This window comes from Chiloscyllium plagiosum, chromosome 1 (assembly GCF_004010195.1).
Source record: "Chiloscyllium plagiosum isolate BGI_BamShark_2017 chromosome 1, ASM401019v2, whole genome shotgun sequence".
Classification (NCBI taxonomy): domain Eukaryota; kingdom Metazoa; phylum Chordata; class Chondrichthyes; order Orectolobiformes; family Hemiscylliidae; genus Chiloscyllium; species Chiloscyllium plagiosum.
The window spans coordinates 114,992,066-115,006,270 of NC_057710.1; the positions used below are offsets into that span (position 1 = coordinate 114,992,066).

General features: G+C 41.2%; 1 protein-coding gene across 1 annotated transcript in view; it reads left to right on the forward strand.

Moving 5' to 3' along the window:
* The window catches only part of cc2d2a (coiled-coil and C2 domain containing 2A), a 183,697-nt gene that overhangs the window by 88,703 nt on the left and 80,789 nt on the right, over positions 1 to 14,205 (forward strand). The window contains exon 14 of the mRNA XM_043700613.1: positions 3,256 to 3,377. Within this exon, the coding sequence (XP_043556548.1) occupies positions 3,256 to 3,377 (122 nt within the window). The remainder of the gene's footprint in view (positions 1 to 3,255; positions 3,378 to 14,205) is intronic.

Genomic DNA, 14,205 nt, shown 5'->3' on the forward strand with positions numbered 1-14,205 from the left:
TGCTAGCCTTCACCATCCACTGTCCACCCTATCTAACCCTCTGATTATCTTATATGTCTCGATTAAGTCACCTCTCAACCTTCTTCTCTCCAATGAAAACGGCCTCAGTTCCCTCAGCCTTTCCTCATCAGACCTTCCTTCCTTACCAGGCAACATCCTAGTAAATCTCCTCTGAACCCTTTCCAAATCTTCCATATTCTTTCTATAATACGGTAACGAGAACTGTACACAATACTCCAGGTGCAACCTTACCAGTGTCTTGTATAGCTGAAGCATGACCTCATGGCTCCAAAACTCAGTCCCTTTACCAATAAATTCCGACACACCATATGCCTTTTTAACAACCTTATCAACTTGGGTGGCAACTGTCAAAGATTTATGCACCTGGACACCAAGATCTCTCTGTTCATCTACACTGCCAAGAATTTTACCATTAGCCTAGTACACTGCCTTCCTGTTATTTCTTCTGAGGTGAACTACCTCACACTTTTCCGCATTAAACTCTGTTTGTCACTTCTGTGCTCAGCTCTGCACCTTATCTATGTCCCTCTGTAACCCACAACATTCTTTGGCACTATCCACAACTCTGCCTACCTTCGTGTCATCTGCAAATTTACTAACCCATCCTTCTACGCCCACATTCAGATCAATTATAAAAATGACCAACAGCAGTGGACCCAAAACAGATCCTGTGGCACACCACTGGTAACTGAGCTCCGGGATGAATATTTCCTATCAACCACCATCCTCTGTCTTCTTTCAGCTAGCCAATTTCTGATCTAATTCACTAAATCACTTTCAATCCCGAAACTCCGTATTTTGTGCAATAGCCTACGTGTGGAACCTTATCAAACACCATGCTGAAATCCACATACACCATATCAACCGCTTTACTTTCATCCACCTGTTTTGTCACCTTCCTGAAGAACTCTAAGGTTAGTGAGGCATGCCCTACCCTTCACAAACCGTGTTGACTGTCCCTAATCAAGTTATTCCTTTCCAGATGATTATAGATCCTATCTCTTATAACCTTTTCCAACACCTTACCCACAACCGAAGTAAGGCTCACTGGCCTATAGTTACCAGGGTTGGCCGAACTCCCCTTCTTAAACAAGGGAACAACATTTGCAATTCTCCAGTCTTCTGGCAACACTCCTGTTGACAATGATGACAAAAAGATCAAAGCTAAAGATCTGCAATCTCCTCCCTGGCTTCCCAAAGAATCCGAGCATAAATCCCATCCGGCCCAGGGGTCTGATCTATTTTCAGATTTTCCAAAATTGCTAAAACCTCTTCGTTGTCAACCTCAATCCCATCTAATCTAGTAGCCTGTATCTCTGTATTCTCACTAACATTGCCCTTTGAAGCGCCTCCTCGTGTCCTCAAATTCCGCACACAACTTTCCACTACTGTCTTTGATTGGCCCTAATCTTATTCTAGTCATTCTTTTATTCCTGATATACCTATAGAAGGCCTTAGTGTTTCCTTGATCATATCCACAAACAACTTCTCATGTCCCCTCCTGGCTCTCCATAGCTCTCTCTTTAGATCTTATTACTAACTTATAACTCTCAATTCCCCTAACTGAGCCCTCACACCTCATCCTCACTAAGCCATCTTCTTTGTCTTGACAAGAGCTTCAACGTCTTTAGTAAATCATTGCTTCCTCTCTTGACTACTACCTTGCTGCCTCATTGGTATAGACTTATCAAGGACCCGCAGTAGCTGTTCCTTGAATAAGCTCCACATTTTAAGTGTGTCCATTCCCTGCAGTTTCCTTTCCCATCCCATGCATCCTAAATCGTGCCTAATTGCATAATAATTGCCTTTCCCCCAGTTATACCTTTTTCCTTGCGGTATATGCCTATCCCTGCCCATTGCTATTGTAAACATAACCGAATTGTGGTCACTATCGCCAAAGTGCTCACCTACCTCCAAATCTAACACCTGGCTGGGTTCATTCCCCAGTACCAAATCCAATATGGCATCGCCTCTTGTTGGCCTGTCTACATACTGTGTCAGTAAACCCTGCTGCACACATTGAGCAAAAACTGACCCATCCATACTATACATGAACTATAGTATTCTCAGTCAATATTGGGGAAGTTAAAGTCCCCCATAACAATGATCCTGTTACTCGCTCCTAACAAGAATCACCTTTGCTATCCTTTCCTCTACATCCCAGGAACAATTCAGAGGCCTACAGAAAACTCCCAACAAGGTGACCTCCTTTCCTGTTTCTGATTTTAGCCAGAACTACCTTAGTGGATGAGTCCTCACATGTTATCTCAGCTACTGCAATACTACCCTTGATTAACAATGCCACACCCACAATGCCCTCATAATTGTCCTATTTAAAATTTGTAATACTAGTCTTGGATTCACTCCTCTCCACTCAAACTGAATGTAATATTTAATCAAATGGTTGCTACTTAAAGGTGCTTTCACTATGAAATCATTTATTAATCCTGCCTAATTGAATAAAACATGTTGTAATATAGTCTTCTCACTGACTTGCTCCAGAACATACCGTTCTCAGACACTCTCCGAAAACTTGCTGTAAACTCTTCTAGGTTACCTTTGTCCATCTGATTTTGTTTTCATTTTCACGAAAATTAAAGTCCCCCATGGTTATTGCTGAAAGGTTTCCATTATTTATTTCTTTATTCTCCATGTTGCCACTTTAGGCGGTCTGGACTTTTTTCCCCCGAGTGTCTTCTTGACTTTATAATTTCTCATCTTTACCCAAATCACTTCTGCATCCTGATCGTAGGTCATCTCTCTCTTATACTGAACAAGAATTACTGTTTATTACAAGTAATTAGATGTCCGCTATAGGTAAACCATTCTAAACTATTGGCATATGACATTACTAATTGAAATTCTAATTCCCCTTATGAACGCCCCCTTCCACGCAGACAGACAAACGGACAGGAAAAGTAGGCCATGGGCAGGAGGAACAAACAAGAAAGACAGATCATTAGTCGTTTTTTCCCAGGTTCTGTTGCTGATTTATGACTTCTACTGGCCAGCACATTGCCTCAGTCATCTTTCTCCTGATGCTTTTGCTGGTTGTTAAGAGATACAAGGTGACAGTCAGTTATAGGAAGTCTGTGACTTATCAGTTGCAGGAAAGATAAAAAACAGGTTTCTCATTTCATTTCATTTTTATTAGTTTCTTGTTCTTGGAGTGTGAAACCACTCAACTCTACTTAGTGTCAAACTGGTGTTAAATGTTTCTTCAAGTGACTACTCTGCAATGGTTTCTGTTTTCAGCTGTGTGCTCTAAGGAATGCAGTGAAGAGCATTACTGATTATCATCATGTGCACATCTCAGTGACACAGCGAAGACTTGTGGAATATAAATGTGAGATCAGGTAGGCAAATGTGATGGTGCTCAAAGTTAATCAATTTTAGCTCACTAATAACGCCAGACTCACTGTCTGGCGAAGATCTTTGCTTCCTCACTCTTCACGGGAGTCGTACAGGAGAATTGGAGGGAAGCGAATGTTGTTCCTCTTTTCAAGAAGGGCAAATGAGAAATCCCTGGCAATTACAGACCAATCAGTCTTGCGTCTGTGGTCAGCAAGGTTTTGGAAATAATTCTGAGGGATAGGATTTATGACTATTTAGAAACGCATAGCATGATTAAACGCAGTCAGCATGGCTTTGTGAGGGGCAGGTCATGCCTCACAAATCTTATTGAGTTCTTTGAGGAGGTGACGGGATAGGTCGACGAAGGTTGAGCAGTGGATGTGGTGTATATGGACTTCAGCAAGGCATTTGGTAAGGTTCCCCATAGTAGGCTCATTCGTAAAGTCATGAGGTATGGGATACAGGGAGATTTGGCTATCTGGATTCAGAATTGGTTGGCTGACAGAAGGCAGAGAGTGGTTGTAGTTGGAAAGTATTCTGCCTGGCGGTCAGTGGTGAGTGGTGTCCCGCAGGGCTCTATTCTTGGGCTTCTGCTCTTTGTAGTTTTTATAAATGACTTGGATGAGAAGGTTGAGGGGTGGGTTAGTAAATTTGCCGATGACACAAAGGTTGGAGGTGCCGTTGATAGTATGGAGGGCTATTGCAGCCTGCAGCACAACATAGACAGGATGCAGAGCTGGGCTGAGAAATGGCAGATGGCGTTCAACCTGAATAAATGCGAAGTGATGCATTTTGGAAGGTCGAACTGGAATGCTGAATATAGAATTAAAGACAGGTTTCTTGGCAGTGTGGAGGAACAGAGGGATCTTGGTATTCACATGCATAGATCTTAAAAGTTGCCACCCAAGTGGATAGGGTTGTGAAGAAAACATATGGTGTTTTGGCCTTCATTAACAGGAGGATCGAGTTTAAGAGCCGCGAGGTTTTGCTGCAGCTCTACAAGACCCTGATGAGACCACGTTTGGAATATTGTGTCCAGTTCTGGTCGCCCTATTGTAGGAAAGATACGGAGGCTTTGGTGAGGTTGCAAAGAAGGTTTACCAGGATGCTGCCTGGGCTTGAAGACTTGTCTTACGAAAAGAGATTGACTATGTTTGGACTTTTCTCACTGGACGGCAGGAGGAAGAAAGGTGACCTGATCAAGGTATACAGGGTAATGAGAGGCATGGATAGAGTCAATAGCCAGAGACTTTTCCTCAGAGCAGGATTGACTGGCATGAGGAGTCATAGTTTTAAGATATTAGGAGGAAGGTTTAGAGATGTCAGAGGTAGGTTCTTTACGTAGAGAGTTGTGAATGCATGGAATGCGTTGGCCAGCGGTGGTGGTGGAAACAGAGTCATTAGGGACATTTAAGCGACTGCTGGACATGCACATGGACAGCAGTGAATTGAGGGGTTCGTAGGTTAGATTATTTTATTTTCGATTAGGAATAATCCTCTGCATAACATTGCGAGCCAAAGGGCCTGTTCTGTGTTCTAATAAGTCATCATTCTCATATGGTCTCATTCTTTTAAGTTCTGAAGAAATGTCACTGGACTCCAAATGTTAACTTTGCTCTATCCACAGATGCTGCCAGACCTGCTGAATCTTTCCAGCAATTTCTGATTTTGATTCTCATATTCTGTCGATTTTAATGACATATATAGATCTGAAGAGTATTCTTATTCACTAGTCATAACAATAAAATGTCAATATGATCATAAAGCAGATGTTAGAATTGTGTTAAAAGAAGGAAATTAGACCCTTTGTATCTGATCTGACCTTTACTCTTGACAATGCACATCCTGTATTGATACACAGCCTTCACTTGTTGCAACGTGTATTGTCATTTACCATTATATTTTTGGAGGTCTGACATTTCCAACACTTCAGAGTTTATATCTATGTCAAAGTTACTTTTAACTAAAAGGGCAGGAGCTGGGTGGGGAGATTCCTTTCTCCATAACTTTTCTTTGTGCAAGCTGTTGACTGGTTGCTCATTCTAGTGGAGCATTAAACCAGTAATGCATAGGATTGGAAATGAGCAACATTGCGAAGTTACTGCAGTGAAGTGCAGCACCAGGTCAGCAGAGCTTGTGCTGTGGCACATGTAGAAGTAATGGCTCAATTTTCCAAGCTATGATATGGATCAGGTGAAACAGCTTCATCTAAAATTAATGACCAGATGCAGGGAAAAAAAACATCAGTAACTGGTCATCGGTGCCAGATTTGGAAGTGATTACCATTCATGAATCATTCTCTACAACCAGAACAATGTTCAGTTCAGAAATAACATACAGCTCAGCTGAATGAGGTACAGCATTTCCTGAGACAGATAGATGCCACCAGATATTTGTTCTTGCACAGTGTTATTCCAGCTTCCCATATCAAATGACATGGCTCATTCTGGTTGGTATCATCCACTTGGTGGTGCTATGTACAATAACCGTGTTTAGTTTTGCTCATGAATAGTGCAGATAAATTAGTGGAATCCATCACAACAACAACCACGTTTATTAAGAGCTGAGATTTATGGTAGTAATTGTGAAATTGTCAGGCTTTGCTGTCATTTTCTTCTCAAGTGTGCGCATGAAGTTAAACAGGGAAACTGAGGATTGTCAGAGATTCTAGGGGTGCAGTGAAATCAATTATAATAGTAGGTTGAAATTTATGGATCAGAGACCAAAAGTCTGAAGGCACAGTCCTTAAACAAACTGTACAGACAGGATCCTATTTAGATCAAACACCTTTTGGAACATTCATGAGCAATAAAGACATCCTAACGTTATTAAAAGCCAAAATAACACAAGCGCTGGGATGATAACAGAAAGACTGTATCAATCATCTCATTAAATGAGGATTGAGTCAATGAACTGATTAAAGATCATCATCTTTGAAAAACAATGAAAAGATCAAGATCGGGGAGAGTTTTAAAGCTAATGCAAAGTTTAACTTTTTAATTTATTATTTTTGGGAGGCAGTGATGAGAATGTAAATAAAAGATTAAACATGTTAATGAAAAAGTTGAAATTATACTTAAAGGGAGATATAGAGTAATGAGAAAGTGATGTATGTGATAATGTAAAATTTATATCCACAGCCATGGGCAAGAATCTGAAAATAAACATAGAATAATCTGTACACGAGAAATGTAAGTGATGTACTTACCTAGAAGTGTAGAAGGGGCTATAATATATAAAAAAAGAGATTTATACAAATCTGTCAGAGTCTGATGTTAGGGTGGCATGATGATTCAGTGGTCAGCACTGCTGGCTCGTATTACCTGGGACCCAGGTTCAATTCCCAGGCCTTGGGTGACTCTCTGTGTGGAGTCAGCACATTCTCCCCATGCCTGTGTGGGTTTCCATGGAGTACTCCAGTTTCCTCCCACAGTCCAAAGACGTGCAGTTTAGGTGGATTGGCCATACTAAATTCCCCATAATGTCCAGGATGTGCAAGTCAGGTGGATTGGCCATGGAGATAAGATGGGGAACTGAGTCAGGGTGGGATGCTGTTTGGTGGGTCAGTGCAGGCTCAATGGGCTGAATGGCCATTTTCTGCATTGTGAAGATTCTATGAATTAACAATGTTTATTATTTTTGTCTCACTGTAGAAACCCTTGAAAAATGTTGCATAGAGTGTAATTGGATATTTAACTGCATACTAAATGTTGCTGAGAAACATATTCCTGCTGTGGAATATTTATGGCCCTGACAAATTGTTTCTGGAGTGTCATGTTTCCAACTTTTTAAGATATTATTTTATAAGTTAGTTTATAATAAAGACACAAAGGTAGCAAGTGGGAGTAAAACAGTAGTAAAAGCAGACATGTAGCTGAGTAGGTGCTAAAAGTGTGCATGGAAACAGGGGACAGGGCTCAGATATTAAATAAATACTTTGGATCTTATCTAGAAGTGGAGAGAGCATGAGCTGGAAAATGTTGGCTATAACCAGTGATGCCCATAGGTGTCATTGAAGGATTAAGAAGGAATTACCCCAGTGGATTGTATCTTTTTCAGTGGTGACAATCTGACCCACTCCACCCCATTGAGGGTATTGTCAAGTTCCTAACTGTATACTGAAGTTACAGGCGTGTTTGAGATCTGGACCAGCAAAAGGCAAGTCGAGGTAACTCGGAAGGTAAATCAAAATGGAGTGATCCTCCGTCCAGTTGCATTGCTACCAGGTCTTTTATGAGCAGCTCAAAGTCTATCACTCTTGTTGCAGACCTGTCTTTTACAAAAGAATCTCCAGCAGCATGCAGCAAAAAATAAGGAGCAACATGTGCATTGGAATGTAAATGTGACCAGGACTAAGCAGACCTGCAACTATCCACCCACTAAGCCCTCTGCCAAAGCAATTGGATCAAAGGAGGACCCCACAACAGGGAAGCAGTCTAAATCCTGCCCTTGGCAAGAAACCACTGATAACATCCAGGGACTCTTTAGTTCAAATGGGTCAGACCAAAGCAGTTTCTTTAATCTATTACAGGTGAAATAATTTTTAATCACTACAGAGGTGCAGGAACAGCCCTAAGTACTGTAAAAGACAAATGGTGAGGACAATTGGGGGAAAAAAATGGACTTTAAAATGAGTGTAAAGATCACTCCATTAATGTGCATAGTGTTAAATCCACTATACGATGTTTGAACCTTTGATTACCTGGCCAATATTAAAGCAGTTGTGTGTGATACTGCACCCCCTGGTCAAGGCCAGACTGGTCTTTCTGTTCCAGGATAGACTTCCTATTTGTGTACGGTGTGCTCACGGTCAGATCTAACAAGGTCCAGTTGGTATTCTCTGACCCTTGCCGTCTGCTCCCTGACTGGTCTTCCTGGAGGAGACAAAGGGCTCCCAGAAGAACAAGGAAACCTACCTCAGGAAATATCAAGGAACTTAAGAGCGTCGAAAGGTTGGATAACGGTGACAAGTCTCTTTGACTCTCCAGGACTCTAGTGGGAGGCAATCAGGGTGAGCATCAAGAGGTTCTTCATCTTCAAAAGTGTTCAGAAAGTGACAGAGGAGCGGAAGGAAACGTGCTGACTCCAGGAAAGTACGCACTATCTTCTCCAGCTGCAGTCAGTGGGGATTGATATCAATGAGGATCTCAGAGACATGAATGAGCATGCCTTATTCATGGTCTCAGAACCTCTGAGATCATCTCTGGTCAGAGTTTGTGGAGTGGGATGAGACATGCTTACATTTCTACTTCCAGAAGATACAGAGAGAACTCTGGGACTAACAGCCTGAAGGAAAAGGATGACTTGGTGAAGTCATTGCAGTCTAACATTTTGAGAATCATTAAATCCTTTAATATAGACTATGATATGAAATCCACGGATTACTGACCTCCCAGTAATTCCTGCCCTCTGTCACAAATCTGTACCAAGGTCTAGACAAACCACCAATATTGGGGGAACTATTAAGGCCCTTTGAGAAGAGTAAAATGATAAGTTATATTCATTTTTGTAGGACTTGATCAAGCAGAACCTGTTTGGAGGTGTTCAGAGTATGTTTCTGGCTGACGGCTTATCCGATTCCATAAAGAAAGGCTTTATTACCCACTTCCACAAGTGGGAGGGAGAAGAGGGAAGAATTTAAAAACCCATCTCACTGCTGAATGTGGATTACCAACTTCTGGTCCAAAGCCAGCTGATGGGGTCAGGTGTTCTGTGGAGTTGGTGATTCACCCTGACCAGATTGTGTTGTATTTGGCAGGAAGATCTCTGAGAGACTTGTGCTGCTCAGGGATACGATCTCCTATTGTGGGACGGGGAGGTTGAAAGGTGACCTTGCCTCATCGGTCTGCACCAGGAGGACAGAATATTGGTTGTGCTGCCTAAAATTGGGTTTAGGGAGGGAATCTGTAACTGGATTTGATTATACGCAAACATCAGTTGCACAGTTACCATCAACATGTATGGAAACAGAAAGCTTTTTGATCAAATCTGTAGTCAGACAATGCTGCCCTCTTTCCCCTATTCATATGTTGTATAGAGCTTTTGCCAGTCTGTCAGGAAGGCTGCAAGTGTGAAAGGATGACTATTCCAGGTTTTTGGAGGCTCTCCAATTCCTGTACATAGATGATGGCACCATTTTCTGTTCGGGACAGCTGTCAGTGTGCAGATGCGTAAGCATCTGTGACCAGAACAAACTGATCGCCAAAGCCCACATAAATCAAGGCATGAGCAAGGCCATGCTGTTTGAAAATTGATCCTCTGTCCCCATCACCATGAGCTCAGATTAAATGAAGGTACTGAGGAATATGGATCAGAGAGGCTGCGACATTAAAAACGGAAAGGAATAATTAGCCATGGTCTGACATCTGAACACATGGGAGGGATGCTTTGTCTCCATTCTGGGTAAGAACCTGGTCATTAGTACAAGGCCCTTCCCATGTTGCTATGCATGGTGCAGGTCAGACCCATTTCCCACAATACATTGTGGCAATCACCCAGTCCACCTCCCCTTTATCTGGGGGATGAAAATGGACCCTGTTCACATTGACACAATGTACAGCCCTCTAGATAAAGGGGGAGAAAAAGAACCAACACCACCCTCATCCTGGTAACCACTTCTGGAGCAGCTTCTTCAAGCCTAGTCCTTCAATATGCAAACACCAAGTTTGCTACCTGTCTCCAGTGTTTATAAGGATGGGTTTGACCACGTTATCATGGAAAGCTCCAGACAGTTAAATTATGCCATATCACCTGACCCCCATGAGTAAGGTAATGCAGAAAGTCTCTGTGACTACACCTTTATCAAGCGGTGATCAGCACGTAATGTCTCCTGAGGCCCAGAAGCAGAGGAGACAGTAGATCCTGTCAGTTCCTTCTCCAGTCTACCAGAGTCATTTGGGCTGTGCCTCATCACCTCATCAGATCCTTTCTGCAAACCCAAAATCACACTCCTTCAGCATGCTTCCCTAAAGGTGACACTGGTAGAGAAGAAACTGTTATCTATCTCCTCATGGAATGTCCATTGCAGAGAAAGTCTGAAAATAAATGCAATGGTTTTTATTGAGGTTCATCCTGAGCAGCTTTGGAATGCTCAATGGGCTCTTCCCAGGACACACTCTGAGACAAATATTATCTCCGCATGGTGGACCAGCCACTTCCTGCAAGATAATCCTTAATCTGCCTGAAGCTCGCTGCCAGAGTGAGGATTGTCCTTGACGGAATGTTGCGGACCTACACATTCCAAAATACAGGACTGCACATTGTGGGATGTAGTAAAGTTTGGTGCAGCTTCTGTAAAGGCTTAATGGGAAAAGTTTGTGTCTAAGGCCTTTTAGCCATAGTATACCTTGGAGCTGGAATTTTTTAAAACCTTGGGCTGTGTACATCAGAGAATTCTGTTGTAGATTAAGAGTATTGAAATGGTAATAGCGTATGTCAGAGTGAAATGCTGTGTGGAGAACTGTCCATTGATTGCATGAATTATAATTTGTAATGTCTTGCACTTAGCCTGCATATGTTATATGGGATGTATTCACATTGCTAAGTGTGAAGATTATAAAAATTGTACAAGTTGAATTTTCTTGAAAGTTGTCTAGTGTTTAAGTTGAAATGACTTTGTTGCAAATTTAATGAGTAAAGTTTTTTGGGGGGAAAAAGTGCTTGATATCTGACTACACCAAAGAAGTTGATGACCTCATCATAATGAGAGAGAGGAGATTGTTTTAAAGTTGAGGGTTTATAATTGATGAATAGAAGATGTAGTTGTGCTGTCTTGCTGAAGTGCTGGAATAGACTGGGGAATAGATCAATGGAGAAACAGAGGCAGACATTTAAAGGGCTACTTAATAATGTTCAGAATAAGAACATTACTGCTGTAAAGAAAAATTCTAAAGGGAAGTCCCACAATCTGTGGTCGACTAAAGAAGTTAAGGAAACATCAAACTGAAGTAAAAGTAATTTAACTACTTAAAGACAAGTGGCAGGTCAGATGATTGGACAGAATATGTAGGATGATTAAATGGTTAAGCAGAAGGACAAAATTACAGAATGGAAAGAAGCTAATTAAGAATGTAAAACAGAAAGCGAGAATTTGTACAAGTACTTAAAAATGTAAAGGGTAAGAATTGTGAGCATTGGTCCTCTGGAGAATGGGAATGAAGAGTTGATTGTAGATATGAAGGAAATGGGCAAAAGGAGAAAGGAACTTAATGAAATTACAATCAAGAGGGAAGCAGCATAAATCAAACTGATGGAGCTGCTGTCTGACAAATCTCAGGGTACAGATGGATTTCATCCAAGGATCTTAAAAGAAGTGACTAATGAGCTAGTAAATGCATTGTTGTTAATTCTTCAAGTCTGTAGTTTCAGAAAAGGTTCAATTAAACTGAGAAAACAAATCTAACCCCTCTAATTCAAGCAGAGAGGAAGGTTGAAAACAAGAACCTGTTGGAGAGTTAACTTGATGTCTGTTGTGGAGAAAGTGGTTGAATCAATATTAAGGAAGTTATAGTGGGCACTTGGAAAGACTCGTATAGCATTTTGAAGTTTCTATTTTTATAACCTGCATTTTTCTCATTCTGTTAAGGATTTAGCTTTCTGTTGGTCCAATATCTTCACCTTCATGTCCTCTTCAACTCTTCAAAGGTTTTAGTTTTGTTTCTATTTTCTTTGAAACCTGGACTTCTTCCACATGCTGCTTTCATAGTTGTTTGGCTTCTTGTGAATGTCTTGCTTGGGTTGTTCATTGGAACATCGTTGTTGGCATTTATTCCCGAAAGGTCAGTTTCATGAATGATTTGCAGTTCCTTTATATGTGCTGTGCATCTCCACCTGTCCTTGTAGATATAAAGTCATAGAGATGTACAGCATGGAAACAGACCCTTCGGTCCCATCCGTCCATGCCGACCAGATATCCCAACCCAATCTCGTCCCACCTGCCAGCACCCGGCCCATATCCCTCCAAACCTTTCTTATTCATATACCCATCCAAATGCCTCTTAAATGTTGCAATTGTGCCAGCCTCCACCACTTCCTCTGGCAGCTCATTCCATACACGTACCACTCCCTGTGTGAAAAAGTTGCCCCTTAGGTCTCTTTTATATCTTTCCCCTCTCACCATAAACCTATGCCCTCTAGTTCTGGACTCTTCAGCGTTATTTTGAGCTCAAGTCAGTTTCTCAATAGCTGCCACTGCTCAGCTTGATCTACTTTATGTTTGAGTCGCGTCAGATCTTCCTAGAAACTGGCAGTCATTTAAATCAGATTGATACAAAGTTTGTAGTTCATCGAGCTTCCTGTTCCTTGCAGCTCTTTATTCATCTTTGCAAGCTGAGCAAAGGCATCTCCTCAAGACTTCTTCATCTCAGTCGATACTTTCAAATTTGTATTTATCCCCAACCTGTAGTTCAGGCTTTTCCTCTTGGGATTTCATTTTTCTCTTCACGACAGAAGCTGAGATTTTAGTTTCACTAATTGAGAAGAATGTGAAATGGGAACATTGGAACTTGAGTCAGCTATTCAGCCCATTGAGCCTGCCCTGCCTTTTAATATAATTGTGGTTGATTGAATACTCAATCCTTTTATCCACATCACCCCCTTACCCCTGTGTACCATTGGCAATCAGAAACTTATCTATCTCTGTACATACACAAAGCCTAAGATTCCACAGCCATCTGTGGTTGAGAATTCCAAAGGTTCACAAACCTCTGAATTTAAAAAAAAATCTTCTCCTCTCTGATCAAAGTGGTATTTCTCTTATTTTGAGCCCCGGGTTCTAAACCTGCATCTACTCTGTCTATGTCATTAAGTATATTGTAAGTTTCAGTGAGGTCACCTCATTACTCAAAAATCTAGAGAATACAGACACTGTTTGGCCAACTCTCCTCACAGGAAAGTCCTGCCACCATGGTGAACCTTTGTCCCTCAGTGGCAGTAATATCTTTCCTGGGACAAGAAGACCAAAACTTCATACACTACTCCAAATCTGGCCTAATCAAGCTCCGATACAATTGAAGCAAGGCTTTATTACTCCAGTAGTTTTATTTTTTCCATTCTTCTTTCTTTTCAGTTATGCCAGTGTTTCTTGAATAAGTAACTGTAGTCTATGTTATGTCTCTGCAATTCAACTGATTCGTGAATTGTGACTGGTGTGAGATGGTGGCATTCTTGTGGGGTCTACCTGCACTTGCTGGTCCAGCAGCAATCTACAGAGGACAATCTAAAACATCCAAGTGAATCGATTGCTTTTGCATTTGAAAGTGATAGTTCACCAGTCCCATGTTTAGAAACAATCATATGCTGACAGTTTGCTTTCGTAAGGTTGACTTTGTGCGTGAATGCATGTGGTTTGAAATTTTCAGGAACACTATAGTAGTACTAAACCTTATGTCCATCCTAGCAAAGAATAATGAGTCTCCAGTTTTCAGAAGACAGATATGTTGAAGTTTTGCAAACGTTTTAGATCATGTGATTGTCAGGCAGAGTCTCAACAATGTGTATATGCAACAGATAGAAAGCTTAAAGGTGAACTCTGTTAAGGCCGTTGGCAAGATACTCGTACAACAGAAAATTCTGCCAATACTCAGGAAGTCTGGCAGTATCTATGGAAAGTGAAACTTAACATTTCAGTTCTCTTAGTTCTGATAAAAGGCTACAAATCTGAAATGTTAACTCTATGCATCCCTCCATGGATACTCCCAGACCTGCTGAGTATTAGTATCATTTTCTGTTTTTATTTTATTCCAGTCTTTTACTAGAAAAATTTAGGCATCTAGTGTTGGAAGTTGATTGTATAGTAAATTAATGTGCCTTCAATTTTAAAATATTTACTAG